General features: G+C 38.3%; 1 protein-coding gene across 1 annotated transcript in view; it reads right to left on the bottom strand.

The window, feature by feature from the left end:
- Nucleotides 1-600: 600 nt before the first annotated feature.
- EEFSEC (eukaryotic elongation factor, selenocysteine-tRNA specific) overlaps nucleotides 601-23,990 on the bottom strand; it is a 94,995-nt gene continuing 71,605 nt past the window's right edge. The window contains exon 7 of the mRNA XM_010174836.2: nucleotides 601-785. Coding sequence (XP_010173138.2) covers nucleotides 601-785 — 185 coding nt within the window. The remainder of the gene's footprint in view (nucleotides 786-23,990) is intronic.

Here is a 23,990-nt window from a genome sequence, read left to right as displayed (position 1 = left end):
ACAGAACAATTAAGACTCCCAGTTACACGCATCATTATGTTTAATATGAAAAACATTTCTAGATATAAATCACACTTATAAAAAAGATCCATACCATCTCTCAGATAGCATCTTACATAGTTGCAGCTGAAGGAATGTGAAACATTCATTTTAGGTTTCACCTATTATATCGTGTGCTTTCTATCCCCCACTTTGCTTGGGGAAATAAACCTAGATTAATCAGCTTCACTTTGTGGGTTGCATGAAATTCACATCTTGACTAAATTTAGATTAATATTAGTGGCAAACTTTTAAATCAAAAGTAACTTCAAAACAATTCTCCAGAAAAACATCGCTATTGGAATGCACGCGCAAATGTGCTCATCTGGCAGGTGACATTCTCCAAAAGGCTGTAAAGATTCACATTGCAAAGATGACAAAAGAAGCAGATTCTAACAGAACAAAACCAGATTTAGAAAGGGGCACATGATCACAGGAGCTTCCAGGCTCTGTATGTGAGGAATGAACAGGTCTAAAGGTGTTCAGACAAGAAACACATTCCACCTGAATTAATTTCAGAGTCTGGTCTTTCAGGTGCAATCAGAGGCCTCTCTTGCTTTCTCAGGATTGAATCATTTTCTTCTGTGTGTCAAAGACATATCTTTTAAAGAGAAGAGAGACAGTAACAGGTTGAGCTGAATCATTCTTGCTGCTTTCATCCTCTTTGGTTGTATCCCCCTTCCCTGCCTTAGATTTCTTCTTGGAGGCAACAGTAAGAAGCGTCTTGGTATCTGGCTTCAGCCCATCTGTATAAAACAAGAACACACACGACAAACACGCTCAACATCACATTTCAGTATAAATGGAAAAAATGAACTGGCAAGTTAACTTCTGAAATCAACTGAAGAAAACAAGAAAGTAAGTCAGATGCATTTGGAAAGTCACATTTCTGCATCACCCTTCTGGGATATGGTAACTCAGATGAAAAATAAGAGAAGACTTCAAACATAGTTTACAAAAGTGATAGTCCAAATCCAGTGCAGTATCCTACTGTATCCTTCTACAGCTTTTAAAGTATTAAATACAGGCAAAAATGTAAACAAGGAAGACCAACTTGCCTGGTCTAAGCCTTTTACTCAGTAGAACTTTCCTATTATTTACACACATCTCCCAAAGTTTCTGCTCATGATGAAGAATATTTATAAAAAATAAGTCATGAATGAAAAACAACTGCTAAAATATTAAAATTATATAAAGTCTTAAGTCAGAAGGTTCTTGAATGTCTTTAGGCTACTTCCCAGACCTGCCAGAAGCACACTGCTTAGGTTTTAACAAATTATACAAATTTTCTGTTTGTTTGGGGTTTTTTGTTTGGTTGGGTTTTTTTAGCTAAAACACAGTATTTGTTAAGGGTTCAAATTGTCACTTTTTAGGGGAACCAGAATTAACCTGTGTAGGATTCTGGTGATCTAACTTATGTCTTTCTCCAGACATTTGTGCCAAACAAAAATATTTGTCTTTTTCTTCCTAAATGGCTAGGCTTTATTACACTTTTATATTTTCTTTTAACTCGACACATTGGTGACATTTTAGATAAGAAATGCAAGATAACAAAGTCCAAAGAAACACTATAAAACAAGAGAGATGCAGCTCCTAAAAGACCACTCCTGAAGAATTGCTTTCTTAAAGCAGAAGACAGCAAACTCCTTGGAAGTTTATTCAGCGCCACCTGAATACGCTGCAATGTGGTTCTCGGGCACCTGGCCAAATCCAGTTCAGGTATTTTTAACCTGTGGTGTCACATAACCTTATCTCAAACACTTAATCAGCTTCTCTCCCCTCATACTGAAATTCAGATGCGGATTCTCATATCGCAGCCTGACAAAAAGACTGAGATGCTTATGATTTACTGGAGACAGGAGGTCTACAAGCACAGGTGATTTGCTCCAGCACAGACACATCTAGAGGCACTTACAGCTGATTGCAGGGGGACAGGGCACCAGAGCCCACCTTCTCATCTTGCTGTGTCAGGTAGCAAATTGTTCCAGGTAGCATCACCACCGCACAGAAAAGGGCAAGGAGGAAAAGAGGAAGTGTTGAAGCAAAACCAGGAAACTGCCAATTTGCCATTTCATAACCAGGGGTTATGAAACAGCCCCGAAGCAGCGCTGCCACGGGGAGACTTTTGGAGATAGAGGGTCTTGGTTTTTTTAAAGAAAATACAAGAGCAAAAAAGCAGAGACAAGCAAAATATCTTGTATATAACAACATAAACTACAGTTTAGAGTAAGGCTGCAGAAGTCCAGCGTCAAGTAGTATCAGCTTTACATAGTTCTGCAAGATCTTCCATTTCAGTGTCAAGGCAGCAGCCGTTTTCTCTTTTCAGATGGCAGATAATGATTACTTCATCATGAAAATAATTTAGACTGTTTCTCCTTGATGGCTGAGAAGGCCAATAATTACTATCTTTGCAGGTGTAAGGTTCAATTAATCAGACTAGATAGCATGGTGTGGCCTGACCATATACTTATTATATGGTTTTATTACATCGTATAGTAATGTTCAATTCAGCTGTTTCGATTTTTTAATTGGATGCTTTCATATAAATCTCATTAATATAATTTGCCTTACAATCACTCCATCTTCATTACGAAAAATAATGTATCATTACATTAAAAGCAACTTATTTTGTACTTGGAAAGCTCCGAGAACATAATGGGTGCTGCTAGGGAAAAAAAAAATAGCAACAGTGGCGGGGGGGGAAGAGGAAAACAAAATAAAAACAGCAAAAAGAGAGTGATCTCATGCAATCCTCCTCTCTACCTTTGTAGGATTTATTTCACATTTATGTTTTACACTGTTTTGACCAACCTAATTGTAAGTGTCCCTGAACAGGGTTTCCTCCACTTTCCTGGGAAGACCATTTATTTTTTGGACAAAGAAACATTTAGTTTTGCTTTCTAGCTGGTTTTCCTTTCTGGGTCTTATCACTATTACTAATGTTGCTGTTACTGGCACGTTACTGTTTAAGAAAGATGTTTAACTAAATCCTCTCAGAAAGACACACTTAAAATAATTAAAGCAAACAAATTCTAAAACACTTCTATTTATGTTAGTAGGCTTCAGGAGACTAATTTCCAAAAAAATGCTAATTGGTGGAAAGGAGAGAGGAAGGGAGGAGATGTGGTGTTAAAATTGCAGCCAAAATCTGAAGCGAGGCACCCAGGCTGCTTGCACAAGCCCTTGCCTGCTGCCCACAGGGCGGCGATGCCCCGGGCAGGTCGGCTGCTCGCCCCTGAGTGATGCTCCGCTGCGGCAGTGAGCGGGGGAAACTCTCAACCATGAGGATGAAATCACCACATTGGATAAACTGAGCTTCAAAAACTGCCAGTGAGTGACATCAGTGAGCACTCAGACTGCCCAACACATATGAAACCTCCGACACCATCTTAGGTGTTTAAATAAACAAGTTGAAAAGTTTTATTTCAATGAAAAAAGATAAGCTGCACATAGAATTGTACTGGGGAAGATGTATTTGAAACTGAGCAACCTTGCATCTTCCATCGTATCGTTAATATCCTCATATGGAGAAGTATAGATATACCTCACCTTCAGCCCTTAACACCTATTGGACTCAAATACAGTATCATGGGTAAGAAGTTTACAGAAGAAAGGGAAGAACGTGATAGTTCCTAGCAGTGCAATGACAGGCTGACAGCCAGAGGCAGCTCAGGTATTATTAAATTCACAAGGTATCTAAATTACCTAATCAGATCCCATGGCCCTCATTCTGCAAACAGATTAGGTGGCTGGCATCGTACCCTAACAAATGGCATTTTCTGTTTTTCTGCTCTGGTGCCAGGAGGTCTAAGGGCTGAAGAGGCTCTGTGATAGGGAGCAGCACAAAGGAGCAGGCAGGGAGAGACAGGCGGGGAGGCACAATCGGGGTTTCATCTACCTCCGCGGATTTCTCGCGTTACACACAATGCATGCTTTACATTTTACAAAACCAAGGAAATGAAGTGAAATATATCTGTCACCAAAGAAGACATCAGACCTTTAATAGCTGAAATGACGGATATTTTTAGATGGAGGTCTAGTTTAACTTACTTACATTAAGGGTCTAATCTCTCCTGAACAATAGCTATGTTAGCTTGAATACATAGTGAGAAATCTGTTCCATTAATTAAGTGCTGCCTGTACTACTCGGATTTGTAGCAAATGTTAATAGATTTTTTTTTTCTTCCTCTGTTGGACAATTACTTTATTTTGCCAAGTTGCTAATGGATTAAATTGAAAAGGTCTGTGTGTTAAAAAAAGACTTTAGCTTCAAAGTTCTAAGAAATGCCTTGAATACAAGAGTGGAAAATACCTATATGTTAATATTATTAATGGGCAGTCCTCAGAGGCACATAAGATATCTGAAGCTTAGCAAACTCATTCCCACCCATCATAACCATGTCTGTAACAACAAGCGCCTAGGTCTTATGTAAAATGTACCTGCAGCATCAACTAGCCTAGGTTATATCTGAAAATCTAGTTGTAAAATAGTTTAATCCACTTCATTCTTTTAGTTTAAATTCCTGTTAATAATTAACAAATAAGAATACAGACTCTTAACATAATATTCTTTGTATGTAACATAATATGTAACAGGATGATCTCAAGGATTTAATCCAAACTGAGCCATTTATAAATGCAAAAAAACCCAGTGAATTTTCAAATTCAAATTAAAAGTGATAACTCATCAGGAAAAATATTTTTCAAGTCTAAGAACAGTTTCACATGCACAAAATTAAGGATAAATGTAATATTTTATACAATTTCCACAAATAAAAGCTTGCTGCTTAGTGATTTGCAGTATCTTTTCTAGTTAAACACACTGGAATTTTACAATTGCAACTGGAGTTTTACAATTACCCATGCAAGCAGTTTGCATAGAAACATGCAGATTTCAATAACTCCATACGGAAATTTCACAGTGTAGAATTCAGGACCCCTTGTGTGTAAATACAGGAAATCAATTTTGCTCTCCCCCCCGTCCCATGAAGTTTTAAGGATTCCCTAATGCTTTGTTTTCTCCTTACGTGAATCAGGCCTCCCTGCACCAGGGACTCAGCAAAACCTCGTGATCCCGCTGACCCCGGCAGTCACTGCGTCAGGTCCCGGGACAGTCTCGGTACCAGACTGCTGGGGAGTGCTGGTCAGTACACAAATCACAACAAACATGTAAAGCATATAAATGTCCATAACCAGCATGGTTTACTTTTGCTTTGTTTTTACTACGACTACGTCAGCTGGAAGGAGGAGGAAAGCTGATAAAATATCTGCTCTTCCAATTCCTTTTGCTAAGCCAACGGCAGGGTGAAGGAGCACTGCTGTGCTTTTTCCGCAGATAGGTTGTTATTTCAACTGTTACCCGTAAGCTTGGACCCTACTTTACCTTTTACATAACTTCCCAACTCCACATTTTGGCAGAGGATGTTGATAAGGAATGACATCTTTGTTGTCTTTTTTTTTTTCCCCTTACTACTCTTCTGCTCTCCTGCTCCTTCAAAAGGTCTCCAAGGGTGGTCTCTGCTCTTTCTCCTGAAGTCCAGCTCCTTCTTCCTTGACTCCCAATTCCACTTGCTATTCTAACCCTTTAAGAGTTTTATTTCTCTCTATCCTTTCCCGACTTTATTTTTCAGATTTCCCATCTCCACATTTCTATTTCCTATTTCCACAGATCTACTAAATATTTAGGAATAGTCCTGTCTCCTTCAAAGCTAATGAAATGTTGTGTTTGTACGGAAGATTTTAAAGACTGAATGCTAGACACATTGTAGATGAGAAGCAAGATAATACAGTATCTCCTTGTAGCTCAGCCAGAGACCGGAGTCATTTTTAAGCAACTGATAAACACATCATTGAAAACAGGTGTAATAATATAGGCACAGGGCATGCTCTTCAGCAGAGCCAAGGAGAATATTTTATTTTGCTGAACTTCAACAACTCTTTTCTTATATGTACACTTGTAAAAAAAGCCTACTGCTAACTATCCTGATGAACATGAAGGTATTTGCATGAATGATTACACAGTTTTCTTATGACACTGAAAACTAAGAGAGGAAAAAAGAAAAATAATATTAAAAGATTTCAGGTCTCCTGATTTATCAGAACTTGGCTTTTAGCTCAAAATTAAGAGTTCATCCTGCTAATAGAAAAATTAGCAAACATATTACACCAGCTACCTGCAATGGTACTTGTCATGGTTTTCTGGGATAGTGCTGGCTCAGGATTCTTGCCACCATGTCAGGAAAAAACATATTGAGGCTACACCAGTAGCTCTCACTGGAAAATAAAATATTCTGTTTTGCACTGAATATTAAGAAATTCCTAGACTATTTTTCACTTGGTGATATTATCTCTGAACCTGCCATTCCATTCATGAATTTGTGAGCAGAGATTCAGTGGGAAACTGAACTTGGTTTTTCTTTTCTGTAAACAAAATATCCTATTCACTTCCTCTGAACACTGCAGGTAGAAGACTCAGCTACCTGCAATTTCTTGTTTCCTGTCAACGTTCAAATGTTAAAAATTCACTGAACATCAGAGAACATGTTAACATAGCACATTAGATGTTGGAAATAATTTTTATCTGAGGTAAATGTAAACTTTTAATATGTCAGGAAGACATTTTCCTTTCTTCCCGAGGGAAGGAAAAAAGAGCAAAACTTGAAAGAGGCAAAGGGTTGGGGATAATCCTCACTCACAATGGATTACTCGTAACAGCTGGTTTTCACAATTTCAGGATTTCCTTAAATTGAACCCTCAGAGCCTGAACACTCATTACACAGTTAAGGAGTGTGTGCCTGCATCAACTCTCCTGCTAACAGAGAGTACAAAAAGCCTGAAAGTCAGAAATAATTAGAGCCCCAGATGGAGACATCCGTGCCACAGTCTGATGCAGAGGGGCTGTGCTTTAGAGCGGACAAAGACCAGCCTCTCCCCTGCTTACTGCAATGATGGACCATTGGAAGGAAATAGAAACTTTTCACGAGTCCTGCAGGACTCAAGAATCCAGTACTACAGTACAAGACAATTATAAACTGATTTGATTTTTTTTTTTCTTGCAACAGCTATATATATATTTAGCCAAGACTTAAAAAGCCATATTTATCTATGTTGAAAGAAGGGTACAAGGTTCAAATACAGCACTCTTACCCATTTCAGATTCTGATCAACTTTAAAACAACAATAAATCTATCACTGGCTTCCAGTAAAATTAAGAGAAATCCCAGTGGTACAAGCATTGCCTCTCAGAGTCCCACAACACACTAGCAAGCACACACTTGTTCTCCACCTCATCCTAAAACTTTTCAGCAGTTCTACAAAAAATTATCATTAATCTGTGCCCTAAAACCATGAAAAGCTTAACTATACAGTTATCCTTAAAGTAACATTCTAGAGTTTTGATTCAAACAAAAAGCAGAAGCATTCTGAAATTGGAAGACCAATTTACCCAGCCTCTCCTGTTAGTTATCTCCACGGTCAGACAGAAAGGACAAGAATAACAGAAAATGTAACATCCTGTTATTTTAACTCTTTACATTAAGCTATTAGGTGGCAACTTTGCTTCTCTTCTCTGCTAAAGATATCCAAAATCCTACGTTTTTGTTTTAGTCAAGCCAAGGTGAACATTTTTCTCCTTCAATACCCCAGTAAAAAAAAGCTCTGAGCTAATCAAGAAAAGAGAACATCTTTGTGAGCCTTCCAAGAACAAAAGTACTATGTTACTCTGCCCATAAACACTGTCATAGGAACATCAGATGTGTCACACCACATCTAGTAGACTGGATGGCTAGTCATCTAGATACTGCTGGCCCTTTCTAACTTGGCATCTCATCTGCCTGTCATTAATATATGGCGCTTCAGAAAAAGCAAGGATGAAAACTGTGTCCTGAGGATCAGGTAGGAAATCTCTGCTTGACACATGGGTCAACGTGTCAACGCTACTATCCTTTCTACCCAAAAGATTTATTTTAAGCTCAGTGCTCCTACAGGAGCCAGTCCATTCTGCTTCTAGATGTTCATCACCATGATAACAAGCATAATATGATTATCTAGACAATTTCAATTTAACAGCTGACCAGAGAATCACTCGAGAAACAAGGGATACTCCTTTCCTTGCTACCCTCAGGAGCTCAGGATTTGAGCTTCAGTTACTTTACAGACCAGGCAATGAATTTTACTTATGTAAATCCCTTCACAATTCTCCAGTAATTCTATTTTGAATTCACACCACCTTTTCCCACATCTCTTGTCAGCTCTCCCCAATATTCTGCTAGAGTTTCAAACTCCAGAATAGATGCATTTTTTTCTTCTGCTGGTACAAGATCTGCTATTATCACCTTGCCTAGCTTGTGAATATTAATAGGACCACAACATGAAGTTGGCCAGGGAGAACAATCAGCCTCCAAGGAGACTGTAAAGTAGACTCCTTCCTTCCAAATGAGTTTTACACTAATGCTTCGGCACAGTACTTGGGATCTACACAAAATAGCCATAACTCATTGTTTGATGACAGACGCCAGAAAAAAAGTCTTACAGCCACTTTGAGCAGAAGCAGTCTGCCCCACATCCTGACCAAACACTGTTGTGACAGCCAGCCTGCATCAGCAGAGTAATTCTTGCAGTCTCAGCTTGGTAGACTCTGTTTGGAAATCCTTAACTACTAAAACATTTTCCCATAAATTGGGGAACAGCTGCCCTGTACCACATCAGAGCAGGCTGCAGTTCAGCGGTGAACTGAGTTGAGGCTTGTGTATCAATTTGTTAAGTTTATACAGGCTTTTGGACTGAAAGACATTATTGTAAGAGGTGGTACTACTGGAAATAACATGGATTTCATTATGGGCTCCTACTTAGCAGTGAAAGAGCTATTCTTCCTTGATGAGGAAGACAGAAGCTGTTTTAATTCAAGAGGCTGACCTAGGTGAAGTTCAGGCTAAAGCTGTATTTGGAAAACTCTCACATCAAGCCGGACACAACCCTTTCAAGCTCAGTGCCAAGTCTACACAATGGCTTGAACTGCACTCTCCGGCAGTCCTTAAAGGCACATTCTGTATCTTGGCTTTTGCTGCAAGCAATCAAGAAAGAATGCAAGAAAACAAAACTGTTTCCCAAGCACTGTTTGCTGGTGCCATAATTAATATAATCAAACAATTCCACAAATTGCTTCCAATTGCTGGCGTCACTTTCATGTGTAGAGCCAGACTTTCAAAGAAGGGCCCTTCTTGTCCTACATCCTTACACTGGTAACCCTCGCTTCACACAATAGTAAACAAGACCTCACTAAATAGTATAGGGTAATTTGTACTGTAATAGGTCCCCAAGGCACCATGGACACAATTTGAAATGCCATCTAATTTTTCTTTTTAATTAAAAAAGCGGTTGCTATATTTAACAACAACACAAAAAAGTTCAGAGGGGACAGATTGGAGTTTCCCACAGCTCTCTGGGAGTTTTCTAAAGGTCAGGAACAGTTTTATAGGCTCAATTTGTACACATTTTTTTCTTTAATTAGTCTGCCATACCCTCTGCATGAAGTCAGCAGCTTGATTTTTAGTCTGATATTTTTCATATTGCTAAATGAAGCACAGACTACAGTACCACACCATATCTATTGGCTGCTGAATGGTTATCAATGCCATACTTTCCTATACAGGCTTTGCCTTCCTCTCCTCTTAGTCCTAAACTTGTCATCTACACCAAGGACACCCAGCATACTACGTTGCATTGAGAGTGCATCATTCATTCAGTTTTATACTTCTCAATTTCCAGCAAGATGATCAGGATATAATATCCAATTTCCCAAATTTACATAACATAACCATATTTTAACCTTTTTTTGGCAAAAATAAAATGTAGTAATTGAACACGAGATACAAATGGACCACTGTCATCTAAAGCCACGCAGCAGGATAGATTTCTGCACTTGACAAATCCCCACTGGGATCATACCATTGCTCTGCAACCATCTTATTTAAGTAGTCTACACAAACTCATACACATTTTTGAAGCATATTTGCAGCTCCCACAGTGAGTTTTCCAAAATGCACCCTAACCCAACATACCCTTCAGCCCTAAATAACAACTCTGAAATGATTATTTGAAATCTTCATTTCTCAGCTAGCTGGCTATGCTGCACTATGAATAGGTTGAGAGTACCAAACCTGACCTTGACTTATAGGCCAACACGTACTTCAGTTGCCGTTGTGTGCCACAACCAGTTGTTGGCTAAGCCCCTAGGACAACTCTCCTAAAGATGACAACTTTATACTTTGTGCTCCTTGAACTTAACTGTGACCTGTATGCTCTACACAATTTCTTGTTTCTGAATGCTCAAGACCAGCTTTAATACATGTTACATGGAAAACTCCAGTGCACCATGAGTACTAGGTCTAGGCTACACAAAGTAAGTGTACACATTATACAATAGTTCAACTTAAGAGGTACAAGACAACCACTAAGGTAATCGTTTTGTCTTCAAATCCAAAACTGTCCCATTAGCCTAAAGGAAAGGACTTTCAAATTAATTTTCTCATGGGCTATACATGTGCTTTCAGTACAAGTGGTACTTGCTCAATCCTCAAACCATGAGGGACAAAAATTCATAAAAATGTCCCAAAGAGGACAGCTAGATATGCAGAAATAGATGAAGGAACCACTAAGCATAGGAACTTTCATAATTTGAAAAGTCATAGAATATCACATTGGGATTAAATTTATATCCAGCAAGGGAGTTCTCAGGCCAGAGCCTCTCAGCAATGGGCCAGAAGATACTTTTGTCTGAGTTTTTGTCAGTGTCATAGAACCTGTAAAGTACCTACAAAATAAATAAACAAAACGAACAATGCTCATGCTCTGTACACTAAAGTGAGCAGAAACAACTGAAAACATGTTTTGAATTCAACACAAGGGACTAAAATTTCATCAGCCTAAGTGAAAAGTCAACAACAATAAAAACAGTCCCAATATGCAGCAGCCTTTCAGAAATTCATACAATGCAGAAAAAGTTCAGGTTTGCAGATCTGACATAGAATCAAAGGCAATTCATTACAAAGCAGCTTCAAATCAAAGTGCTAGATCCGCAGGCCTGACTGTAATCCTCCCATCTTGCCTGCAACTCCTGATGTGGAGAAGGCACCACAGAAGCCAGTTAAGCTGGACCAACTCCGCTGACATATCCCAGGCATCTGCTGCTCAGTGCTGGTCCAGAGTTTAAGTTTGGCGATATTCATCTCCCCCTGGGCTGCCTTTATAAAGCAATCCTGAACAATGGGACTTCAGAATAAAGAATAAAACATTTAATTTTTTTTTAAACTTCTAGGCAAGTGCCTTTAATGCGATTAGAAGGGGGAGGGGGAATGGATAGCAGCTTTTTCTTTTTTATGTTACGTATATTGTGTGTAAACAAATATGCAATTTGCTTTAAAAAGATAAGGTGATTAAATTTTTATCAGGCTTGTACTCTGTTGTCACCACAACAAAGAGAATTAGGAGGAGGAAAGAAAGGCCTTTTTAGTTGAATTATGCTCTTACCAGAGGTTCTCTACAGCACAGCTGTAAAGCCACTCAATGTTCTCCAAACAGGCCCTTTGATTGCATTTTATTCAACTTGTTTGCATTTGGAGCAATCGAAAGGAAAAGAACGCTCCACATTTTGATGTCTTAATGTTCCTTAATACCTTCTTTAATTTATATTAAGCTTCTTAACTAGGGTGATGAATTCTTCAAAAACAATAAAGACCTAGTGCAGAAATCTTTCACACACCATGAAAATTGAAATTATAATGTATTCATGGCTTTTTTTTGTTATGAAAAAAACATTATTTAGAAGAAAGATTTAAAGCATATAAAAAAAAATCCTGAAGTTGTATGAAAATTACTTGATCCACAGAAATAGACGAAAGTTCAAACTAATTATTACAAGGGAAATAAAATGTTGTGGGAGGTGGAAGAGAAGAAACAGTATGAGAATGTTGGGCTACTATGAAGTTTTCAGTCTTTCAATAACCTATAAACTCTTTCTCTATGGCTTTCTACAAAAAAGGATGCTGGAAATTTGTATAATTTTGCTTTATCAAGACAAATTCAGAAGTTTGCCAGTCCTTCCTCCTTTATTAGTCATATACTTCTTCCCTAAAATGGCTTTTCAGGTTCAGTTTCACAGTGTATTTCCCTCCCAATGTCTTTCACAGTGCCAAGACCAAGAGCACACACTGAAACGGGTGAACACTGTAATGGGGCACGCAAACACCCACAGATGCAGCAGCATCACAGGACATGTGTTCCTGGGTGAAGTTCCCAGATTGAAACACCATTCACAGGTGGATCTCAGGCAAACAGGAGGCAGGCTGCATGAGGAAAGCAAGGGTCATGTAATAAAAACCACAGAAGAGGCCACTCCAGGGACAAGACTGGATGGGTTTGTTTCTGCAGGCACTGCATGTTTCCCAGTTATAGTTACAGGATGGTCAGTCTGGTTAAGCTTCAAACACTAATTAAATGGCCCATGTAACAAAAGTGACTCTCAATGATTCCAGTGTTCTTAAAAATCCTTCTACAAATATGAACACAGTTTTCAGTAAAAGTCCATTGCAGTACAAATCAGCCTTAGCAAGTAACACCCAAAAGAGCATATTCTTGCTTTGCTTCCCAATTTGTCTACTACTTTACTTTTTTTTTTTTAGAACAATTTTACATTCCAATGCAATTTCTTTAGTTCTCAGTAATATGTATGCACGTGCACATGTATAGCTATAAACACCTCACCTTACTCCTCTTTTTCCTCTGCAAAGAAAGTCCAGAGAAGAAACAGGCAAGCCATGGCTGGCACTTCTTCATCAGCACAGTGTCTACAGTTGTGCTGCAGAGACAGGGTGCATGGGTATCACAGTGGAGAAATGAGCTTCCTAAATGAATCCTGAACTACATCAAATCATTTGAAACACCCTTGAAATAAAGTATTTGAAAAAATACATACATTTTAATGTAGAATGATTGTTCTTTTCTGTCGACAGCCACTGACTGCTCAAGCCACCTTCCCCAAGTCGCGTTTTTAAGCAAATGCCAGGAAAGCTCAAATTAAAATCTCCTGATAAAGCCCCTGCCTCATTTACAAATTGTTTATGAAAAAGCTTGTGTTGCTGTACCACCAATCAACAGGCCACAATAATTAAAACAATTAAAAGAATTCACATGCTGCATTTACCATTGAGTAAAACAATGCTGATCTTAATCTAATACTCATGCACCCTGGGTGAAATGACACCTCCCTCTCCTGAACAGGGTCACACCATACAGGCGCAGAAGCATCAAACCTAAGAGTTTAAGAGCATATATGGATCACTACAGCAAAACTGAAAAAATTCTCTCAACAAGTACCAAAAGATTGCAGACTGTGTCAAAGGCAGCACAAAAAAGCTTTACAAAGCAGAACGATGCATGTGGTCACCCTCTGCCATGGTATCCGTGTCTTCTCCACATCTGTCCTACAAACTAATAGCTGCTTTTGCAGGAAACAGTGCAGAGAGAAAAAGCAATGCTAAAATCATAGAATCATAGAATGGTTAGGGTTGGAAGGGACCTTAAAGATCATCTAGTTTCAACCCCAAATGGACAGTTATTGAAGCACAGTAATAAAATTATCTTATAACCAGTAATGCCTACTGTTTCCCACCTATTAAAAATTTTATTTGCATTTTTAAGTACCAAATTTGCATGTCCAAACCAGTATTAATGTATGCAACCAGTTAGAAGTCTAAACTGCTGTATCTATAAAAGTTTGCGCCTTTAAGCAGAAATGATTCATGAATTTTAATTCGTTTTAAATGTTGAAAAATTCCATCCAAGTAAATGGAGTCAACAAGCCAGCAAAGGATGAAGGCGTATATCTGGTTTTTATTTTTAAAAGAAAAAAACTCAAGTCTATATGTTTCTTAGTCACCCATAAATCCTCTAGCAGTGAAAAAAACCCACTTTTCAATAACTAAGGTCCCTGCATTTCTTTTAATTAAGACACTATGCTTTTCCCCATTCGGCACATGCTGGTTGAGCACCACTGAACCTTAATTGATTCTTTGTATTATTTAACTACTACTATTTTAAAACGCTCTTACAGAAATGAATTAGTGATTTTGAAAACTGGGAAAAGGAAGAAAGATTTGCAGAATGGAAACTCTTTCTGAAGCTGCTTCAATACTATTAATCTCAAAAAATGCAAAAAGTCATCAGCTCACTCTCCAAATAAATACATTTTAATTAGTATCAGCATTATTTTTAACGGCATAACTTATTTATATTCCCTTTCTCAATACTGAGTCTTTCAGTTAAACTTTTTCATGCTTTTTCTCAATAATTACAAAGACCACAAATAAACCTTTGAATTCAAAGTTAGCATTTTCTAATAATTATTTTACAGTACTTGTGCACCAGATAAACAGCAACACTGATAAAGTCAAACACAGACAAACTGCCATATGTTTCTATAAAGGGACAGGCATACTAAGTCAGACTTTAATCTGCAAGTTGCAGAGATACAGTGACACAAACACAAGTACCTATTAAGAACTTAATACCTCTATCCATGCCACAGCGATACTTCCATTTTTCTAGGCAAGTACCCAAGGGCTGGGTTTCCTTCCTCATTACACTCTTCCTGGGGCACAGACTGTTCTAAAAGCTAGCGAAGTAAAGTATCGGAAAGTGCAGGTACAGCCTCTGTCCAAGATCACACTGAAGGCTGAAGGAGATTAGCTTTCCTGAGCCATCCCCCCAAAAAAAAGACTCTCCATCTCTCTGAAATTTCCAGGCACTGATATTGTTTAGAAATAAGATGTAGGGAATTCACAAGGCTCAGATGCAGAAATTAATAACAAGTGTCCTGATGCCAAGTGGTTGGCTGGAAACAAACAAATTACAGCAACCTAACTTACAAGATCCCCACGACCAATGCCAATCTGAGTGTCTGGGTCCAAATCCAACAGGGAGAGGGAAAAGGTTCACAACTAGCATTTCAGGGTGTTACAACAGCCAACCCAGGTCTGTGTGCTGATGACCTGGACTGAAGAGCTGCTGCACATTTCCAACATAGCAACTCATTTTGACTTGCACTGCAAAAAATCCAACTCCCACAAATAAATTTGGTGTTTCTAGGGAGCGTAGTAATAGGCACCACTGAAGGAGAGGAAAATTAGATTACAGAAGACGTAACATGACCAGTCAAATCACACAAACAAGTTAAGAATAAATTAGCCCCATTACCAAAACCACAAAGGCAGCATCTTGTGTGATGACTATCAATTTCACTAAGTTTGGGTTCTAGTACAGTCCATTTCAGGAGCAGGATGTTCTCACATTTCAAGATTTATTTTTCTTGACAAATAATTGTTAAACATTTGCCTTGTACTAACTTATCAGTGTTTATGACATCCTAACTTACTCAAAGACAACACAGGAACATAGTTTAGCCTATCAACCTAAATGACTTGCAAGCGACCCTACCAAAGCACGGAACACCTTTTGCTCACAGAGCCTTGCCGGAATATTGAATTTTTGAAGGGGCAAGGGGGAGAAGATGAGACAAATTCACACTCAATTTACATTTTCTCTGAAATCTCTTCTACATCATCTTCCTAGCTCCCATTGCTTACATTATGATACTGCTCCAGCCAACTTCACAGCATCTAAAGAGACATCCAATAAAAGGAAACAGAGTGTCCCTTCCAATACCCATCTGTGCTTGTGTTCTCTATTTAGACCCCTGCCTCAGGGTTTTAATTCCCTCCACCCTTACTCTCTAGTTAGCCTCAGTGGTCCTGATGTCTCCACTTATTGCTCAGGTCAGAGCTGATCAACTGCAGGTTCTGCGACAGCAACCAAGAAGCCATTTACAATTCCAACAGCTGTTACTGATTTTGCAGCAGAATCACAGCAAAACTGTGGTTCAAAACCTCCCCTCCTTACATGGAGGGAGAAAACAACAAGAACAATTAAAAAAAAACCAAAAAAAACAAGAAAAGGGAGGGTCTGGGAAAGTGACATGGATAAAGGCAGAGCCCTAGCCCATAACCACTTTACCTGTGCAAAACTAGCAACAGAGACTATTATACTATACGAAGTCAAGCCTGAGGTCCTCCCTTATCCAGGTTCCTTCCTTACCAGCAGACACTGAGGGAGGAGGAAGTCTGCAGCACACTGCAACATTAAGCCACATTCTTCTTTTAAAGACCCAGGTGCCCTGCAGACAGCAGCACAGTGCAGAGCTCTCCAGTAACACATGAGGAAGCACATCTCAGTGCAGGTTCATATGCCAACTCCAGCCCCCTGCTTCGTTAAGCTATTTCAGCCTTCACAGATCAAAATGGAAGTAGCAGCATTCCCTCACCCTGCATACTGATGATGAGGGAAATTGTGTAAAAGTGGTTGTTTTACACACAGTTCATCAAGGCTATGGATCTACAGTAAGTTTACATTAACACTTAGGCTGCTAAAATTCAAACTCTAGTAAAAACTCTTAAGGAGAATGAAAAAATCTGAGTCTTTACGAAATCTACCAGATGCACTCACTTTCAAATAGGCTTAAACAATAAATCTTGGCAAGATTTTCCTCAGGACGACTATCCTTCTATCCTTTAGAAGAAATATGGGATACTATGGGGAAGAGAAGAGCCTAACTCTTTGTAAGGAATCCTGGCAGTTTGCTCAAGAGACACACGGGTGATTAGAATGAAGCAGCATCTTCAACTCCCTCTCAAACAAAAAAAAGTTGCCTCTATGTCTTAAATGCACATCTTTAAATAGTCTTTAATACTTAAGACAGTCCATGTGGTACTCAAGTTCTGCTCTAGCTGCAAGGAAAATGATCAGTTTGCAGACAGGAAAGAACCAGTTTTATTTCCTGTATTGGGCCAAAAGACACTGAGCAAGGAGCAGATCAACAGTATTCCTGCAGTAAGTCAGAAATAAGAAGTATATAGCAATTACTTTTAGGATTTTGTTTCGTTTATACACATTGATCTAACAATGTTTTACTAAAAAAGATAGCAGAAAAACTCAACACGGGATTTTGTTTCGTTTATACACATTGATCTAAGAAGAACTCAACACTCAAATGAGACCTGCTCTACTTGCAACTCCAAAGTATACTTTTAGTGAGTTTCATTGGAACAAAAATAAAAAAAAAAACCTTAACATTAGAAGAACCTCTCGGGCTGTGCTGACTTGTAATGAAGGTTAGTTTGTGCTCTGCAATCTAAAATTATAATGGCCAGGCCACTCTATTCCCACCTTTTATTCAGTCCTATTTTACTACTCCAAGTATATACTACCTAAATTTGTATACTCTTTAACAGTAGTTAATCTTCAATTAAAATACCTAGAGCAGAAACTAAGATAACTGGTTTAAAAAGTAAAAGCTTATTGACAAAAACGTATTCTTCATATTGCCTTTTTTTAATTCTGCATATTAAAAATGTCATTTTTATGACTTGAAAAAAAAAAAATCTTCAGGAATAATGAAGCCTAACAAAAGACTGAAGAGCAGTAATTTAAAAAGCTCCATATGTAGCATCCTGATTACTGTATCAGTCCCATTTCCATAACGAAGGGAGAAGTCACCAAACTGCCGCCTGTCCTTTCTGGTGACAAGGAAAGGGCAAAGAGAACAGTGTGTTTTCAAGGCATCATCCTTCAGGCTCTAAGGGAAGAACAAGAAGTCTCTTGCAGTACAATATGTGGGTGTCAGTGTCCGGCACTGTTCTGGAATACGGTAACCCCAGCTCTGGTGGTCCCTGCACATGTACTTAATTTGGAAGCAGCTGGGTTCAAAAGTTTATCCTCACTTTTTGACCTGCAAAGGTTTAGTGTGTGGGCGTGCACATGAGTGTGCACATCATACCACACAGGCTGAAGATGTGCAGCCACAATATACACAGTGTGTGAGTGTTTAAGTGTATGGTTTTGCATGCAGAACACTTTGCATATTTTTAAATACCAAACCATTATCCAGTATACATCAGTGATGTGCACTGCATGACTGTTCAGCCGTCCCAAGCTAAACATGGCCAGTCTGCATTTCAAAATTCAGTAAGCTTCTCAATTTTTTTGGCATAATTTCAAAAGGACACATTAATGAAAGAATTTGTTAATTAACTGCAGTACTTAGACAGAATAGGTTCAACATGCTTCATAGTAAGCACAACAACCAAACTTGCAAGTTTGATGAGATTAATGTCAGTAACACACCTACCACAGGTACACCCAAGTAATGGATATGACAGCCAGAGAATTATCTTCACATTTATACTGTTTTTCATCACAGACACAGCGAGCTAAAAATGTAAGTGAAGCAGAGGTGAAGTAAGAGAGGCAGGAAGAGCAGAAAGCACAAGGAGCCTGGGAACCTCTAAGCACAGTAAGTTTGTGAGTACCAGCGACAAAAGTAGAGTCACAGACCGGTGGAATAGTCAGAGCTCAGAAGAATTAACGTATTCTCCAGCCTATATCTGAATATTTTTTTTAATTTCTCTAAAGCACTCTACAATTGGAGGCAGAAATCCCTGATCTTGGCACAAAGGATATATTTTTCAAATTTTTCAATCATTTGTCATTTTACAGCTCAGACACAGAAGCAAGTTAGCACCTATCTGCTAAGCTTCGGTAACAGCAAATGTACTCTTCAGCACATCATATGCATGACAGAACATCTTCACTGGGATTTGAAGAGAGATCTAAGGTTATGAATTTATAGCACATTTGTGATGGAGTTTGAGCATTCAGACTGTCACTATTACAGAGATAACAAACAGTAACTCATTAATCCGTGGAAATGTGACAGTATACTTGAGTGCAGTAGTTTTCTCAGCACTTGTGTTATTTTGAAATCTTGAATCAATTGTTTACAGAAGCTCTTCACTTGTGTTCACAGCAGTAAGTGCTCTACGTCCCAGTGAATCTCCAATAATTCCTAGTGTACAGCATGTACAAAATAGCAGTTTGTTTTATTTAAACGATAAATACCAGCACACATAACGGATAAGTAGTTCATGATGAGCAGAAAACATGACTTTTCAAACAGAACAAGCACTTTGTGTTTGTTGATAAAGCTGTAACTTTCAGTCAAAATTACACAACAGTAACTCTATTACAAATCAGTTCCAAACACAACAGGGGAAAACACTTTGTATGCATCACAAATCAAGTAAAGTATGTAGGCATAATTGCATAGAAAATAAAAGTTATTTAACAGAAAAGCCCATACATCAGTAACTGAAACTGCGAATTAAAACATAAGATGGTGCCCCAGGGGGAACACTTAGCACAAAGACACTACAGACGGCAAGTCTATGAAGACCAGACTACTTGACCAACGACAAAAAATGCAAGTCTCTCTTCAAAAGTTGCAGGGACAAAGTGAAAAGTTAATGATCAGAACCATTGTGCATTTTAAACTTTCTTGTGACCTAAAAACCTATCCAGCTTTCCAGGGAAATTTCTGGTTTTCAACGGAAATGTTTTATACATTGCATTAGCATCAGATCTGATCCCCTAAAAGGTGAAAAAAATAAGTGTAAAAGCCTTCCAAGAAAACAAAAATTGTACTTTCATTATTATACAGTAATCATAATATCTAGTGTGACCATCAAAAGGAAACACTTCCTATTTTGTTTCTGCACAGCAGTACCCAACTACTTAGCCAAAACAATAAATAATAATTGCAATGTATTACTAAAGTGGACAAATTAAACAAAACTCACTGAGCAATAAGGGAGAAGAGGAGGCTCCTCAATACCATGCAAGTCCTCAGGCTGACAGCTCTATGCAAGGGACACCACCACTTGCTGTTGTGTGTAGCAGAAACAGCACATTTATTCTCTCACAAGTAAACCGGATTCTACCTGTTTTGTCAGTATATATTTGGAGTAACTCTAGACATTCAACAGCTGAAATGAGAATACAATTGAACCAATAATTGTTGCTCATACCAAGGAAAACAGAGGAACAAGTACAGCCTTACAGAAGCCCCAAAACTGAAATATAACTTGCTCTCAAGGTCTTATAGCCCTACTTGACAGACATCGGATTGGAAATTAAGAAACACAGACCTACGCAGTTTTACTTCTATTAGTTCAAGGTAGTATTTCATCTTTGTCTCAGCTTCCTCACTTTTAAAATGGGGTTAATAATGCTACAAATCTTTATACAACACCTTGAAATACACAGCCCTTTTTTAATTGGAAGAAAAGCTACATATTAAGTTTATAAAATATCATTGTTGATGAAACAGCCTGTGTTTTTTAATTTAATGTTTAAACAGCTTCACTGAAGTCTGAAGATCTTGATTTATTTCTGATTTTACAAATTTTAAACAAAGGCTTTTCGTGGAGATGTAATTCATGAGTGGAACATTTCATCAAATATACTTTTGTTAAGTGTGGTTGAGCAGGCACATTACTCAAGGTCATAAACTTTAAGTCAAATCACAGGCAACTGAACAGCTCCTGTCCTTTTTCTATGGTCTCCATGCCTACCACAGAAGGCTAATTATTTTGCAACAAAACTTGAGAAGTGTATTTTTTTCCTCTAAAGCCGTTATTTGTTCATTGTTTCACTATTTCTGCTTCCAGAGCAGCTTGTCTGAGTTCATATTTTCCCATCAGAACCATGGTGCTTGATCCATCCGTGCACCAGCAAGAAGAATCATGCTGAAGGTAAATTACATCCTTAAGAAGCATTAATGTTTGATTGATGCACAATTTAAACCACAACAAAAGAAAACGTCAATACAGAGTTCAAAAGTCAAATAAGAATCAGAAGTATCTCTCAACTTGCCCAGGCTGTGGATCTTCCAAAGTTAAAGTCCAGCTCTCTCAATTCTTTGTATTTTCTAGAAAATTAAGAATAATGTCTACTACCAATTTCTGTACCTGCACCCTGATTATGGCTACTTTTGGCCCACAGTATCTACTAGCTACCTGTATGCGTTTCTTCCATAATTTAGATCAAGAGAAATTTTCTACCTTGTGTCTGTTATTTTGCAAAAGAGCCCATAAGAATATTCTCTGGGATATGTACATACACTATTTCAATATTTTTCTCCAAAGTTGTTCAAAAGGAGAGCAAAATCTTGACATTATTTTTTTCTTTAAATTTTAACTGAAAAAAAAAAAAAAAAAAAAGGATTAATATAAAATGGGACATGACATGAGCCAACAGCTGCTACTGCCATAGCATCAAAAGTTAGAAAGAAAGGACATAATCTACGGAGCATCTTCCTCAGTACAGTTCTATAGGGTACCCTCACCTCATACAGCTGAAGATCGAGTGTCACTAAGGGCAATGAAGAACAGCTTGCAGAACTCTGCCAGTTACAGTATCTTGCTCTGCCAGGAACACCAAGTGCTTTGAAATGGGGAAAGTCTTTGTCACAACATGATATTCAGAAGGTACCAGAAGGAGAGAGTGAAAAAAGAAAAACTGTATTTGCTAAAAAACTTGATCTTTTTGTGTCCTTGCAACAAAAAATGCTAGAAATTAAAGAGAATTATTAGAACATCCAGGGAACATCTCAATCTGAGATATTTCCTGAAAGTATGTTTTCAGTTACCTTTCCATACTGTTTTACAGGTCTTAGAAATTAGGTAACCACCAGTTTTCTTCTGAAGATTAATCTCCATCTGAGAACGAACACAATGGATCAAAACCACACAACTATGACAAGAAATTAAAAAAAAAATTCAGGTCATTAACAACAGGCTGTTGGCTGACCTGATATCCAACCTAAAATCAAAGACACTGCAAGAGCTCCAGGAGATCGTCTTATACTGGTGGTAAACAAAAACGCCAGAGTTCTCTTTACTGAGCTGCCATAAACTTGCTGACAACTTATTTAATGTCTCTAGCTCTCTATTCCATGTCTTTGGAACATAGGTGATACCTTCCTTCACCGGGGTACAAAAGGATAAACTCCATCTGCTTGTGAAACATTCAGGCATTAGCAGGAGGACTGGCACTACAAAATGTCAGAGAAAAGACTTGAAGCAGTTACTATCCATTATATTCATAGTTACATAATAAATATAGCAATAAAATTGACATATGAATGTACAAAAATTCAAACTGTCTTCTCCAAAACACCATGTGGTAACCTCTGCCTTGTACAGAGACAGGCACAGATTGTGGTGAGTTATTTAAGTATCTAAGCTGTTTAAATTAAATCTTACATTGAATAGATTACTTTTGTCACTTCTATTTTTTCTTTAATTATCAGTGTAACATTGGCAGAAAGAGAATCCTGCAAAAATAAATAGTTTCCTCATCTAAGCAAAAAATTAAATGGTTATGAGGAGTAAGGATCTAGATGTCCAGAAAGCCATGATTACTATCCATTTTTAGGACAAGTTCCAAGATGTGCTGACATAAAAAACAGAAGTCATGGAAATATGGAAACAAAAGTCTCAGGGTATTGTTTTGTACTAAAATAGATATTTCTATTTTTAGGAAAAAAACAAAACCAAACCAAAAAACAACACAAACCAACGAACGTATCGCTGAACTGTGACTGGTCTGGAAAAGGGAGTTCCCTGACTATATAAGATTTGTCAGCTTCACCCAAAATAACGCAAGTGAGGTTGGTTGTTTTTAACATCTGTCAGGACCAAGTGACCCTGTTAAGGGAGTAAAAATTATTCTAGTCTCTTCTGTTGTCCTGAAGCTCCTATTTTATCTTAGTCACTTCTACAGTCTAATCTTTCACAAGAACCGCCGAATCCAACCTTTTAAGTTGTTTTCTACCCCATGTTCTCTTTTTTGAGCATGTCCAAGGGAACAGCACTCACACATACTGGAAAAGGGGTTCCTGCACGCTGTGCACTGCAAAGAAAAAGCCTCACCCCCCTGAAACACTTGGGATGAGAAAGGATGTCATATACCAACCCACATGCCTGAACTTTGCTGTTCAGGAAATCAGTGATTAAAAGTAGTGTCATAATATACATCTAAAGAAATAAAAAAAGAAATAGCACATTTTCCTTCTAGATATATGTCTGGTAAGAAAAGAGAGATCAGCAACTGCAGTGGGATACAAAGAGCTAGTAACAAGGAGTAGCGTTCCAGGTGCTAAAAATAATTTTTCAGGACCTGGAATACACAGGGATCATACACGGCTCTCCCAAGAGCAGCTAAAATGTACGAGTTGCATTGAGCAAAAGCCCACGCTGAAATTCATTAAACCTCTTTGGACACAACACAGTGAAAGTGAAAGGTATGGATGTTCAAACTGCAGCTTCATCTTCCTCCAAGCACTACATACAGCATTTCTTTGTACAGCCTTGGCTGCAAGCCCACTGGTTTCACCACTTAATGCTGTGACGTGCTGTAAAGCTTTTATATTTGTGGAAGCACATTAAGAAGGTGCCTGAAAAGCACCAGTACACAGCTGAAAAGCCACCAGCCAGTACCATCACATGTAGCATTAAGATTGATAATTAAGACACAAATAAAACAGGTCTAACAAACCTAATTTAATAAAGGAAATAAATTTGTAACCACTGCAATTTTTCTCCTTTCATGACCAAATATGGTACACTGGATCAGCTTTCAGCTCTCAGAGCAAGGCTGGGGGAAGGGGAAAGACTCGTTTAACAGTTGGTCCCATTTAGTCATACAAAGCTGGAAAGAGGCAAAAGTGTAATAATTTAGCAATGAAGAAACTCCAAAGACCTAGAAAAGCATGGCAGCCTCCAGAGATGGGGTTTGCCAAAAGGCTATTTTGGGGACAGATAGGGCTACAAAGCTGCTATTAAGCTTCAACCCTTAAAATAAGCCCATAAACTCAGAAAATATTTATCTGGAAGGGTGGCAGCCCAATAAAAGTTTTATGAATGTTTTAAAACTGCCCTGTCAAGGGGCTAGCTGCTCAGTCACCTCCCTCCTGCCTAAAAAACAACACATGCAAGTAAGCGGGC

Source organism: Antrostomus carolinensis, unplaced genomic scaffold (genome assembly GCF_000700745.2).
Source record: "Antrostomus carolinensis isolate BGI_N321 unplaced genomic scaffold, ASM70074v2 scaffold6819, whole genome shotgun sequence".
NCBI lineage: Eukaryota > Metazoa > Chordata > Aves > Caprimulgiformes > Caprimulgidae > Antrostomus > Antrostomus carolinensis.
Note: the sequence above shows the minus strand (reverse complement) of the source record. Positions and strands in the feature narration are given on the sequence as shown.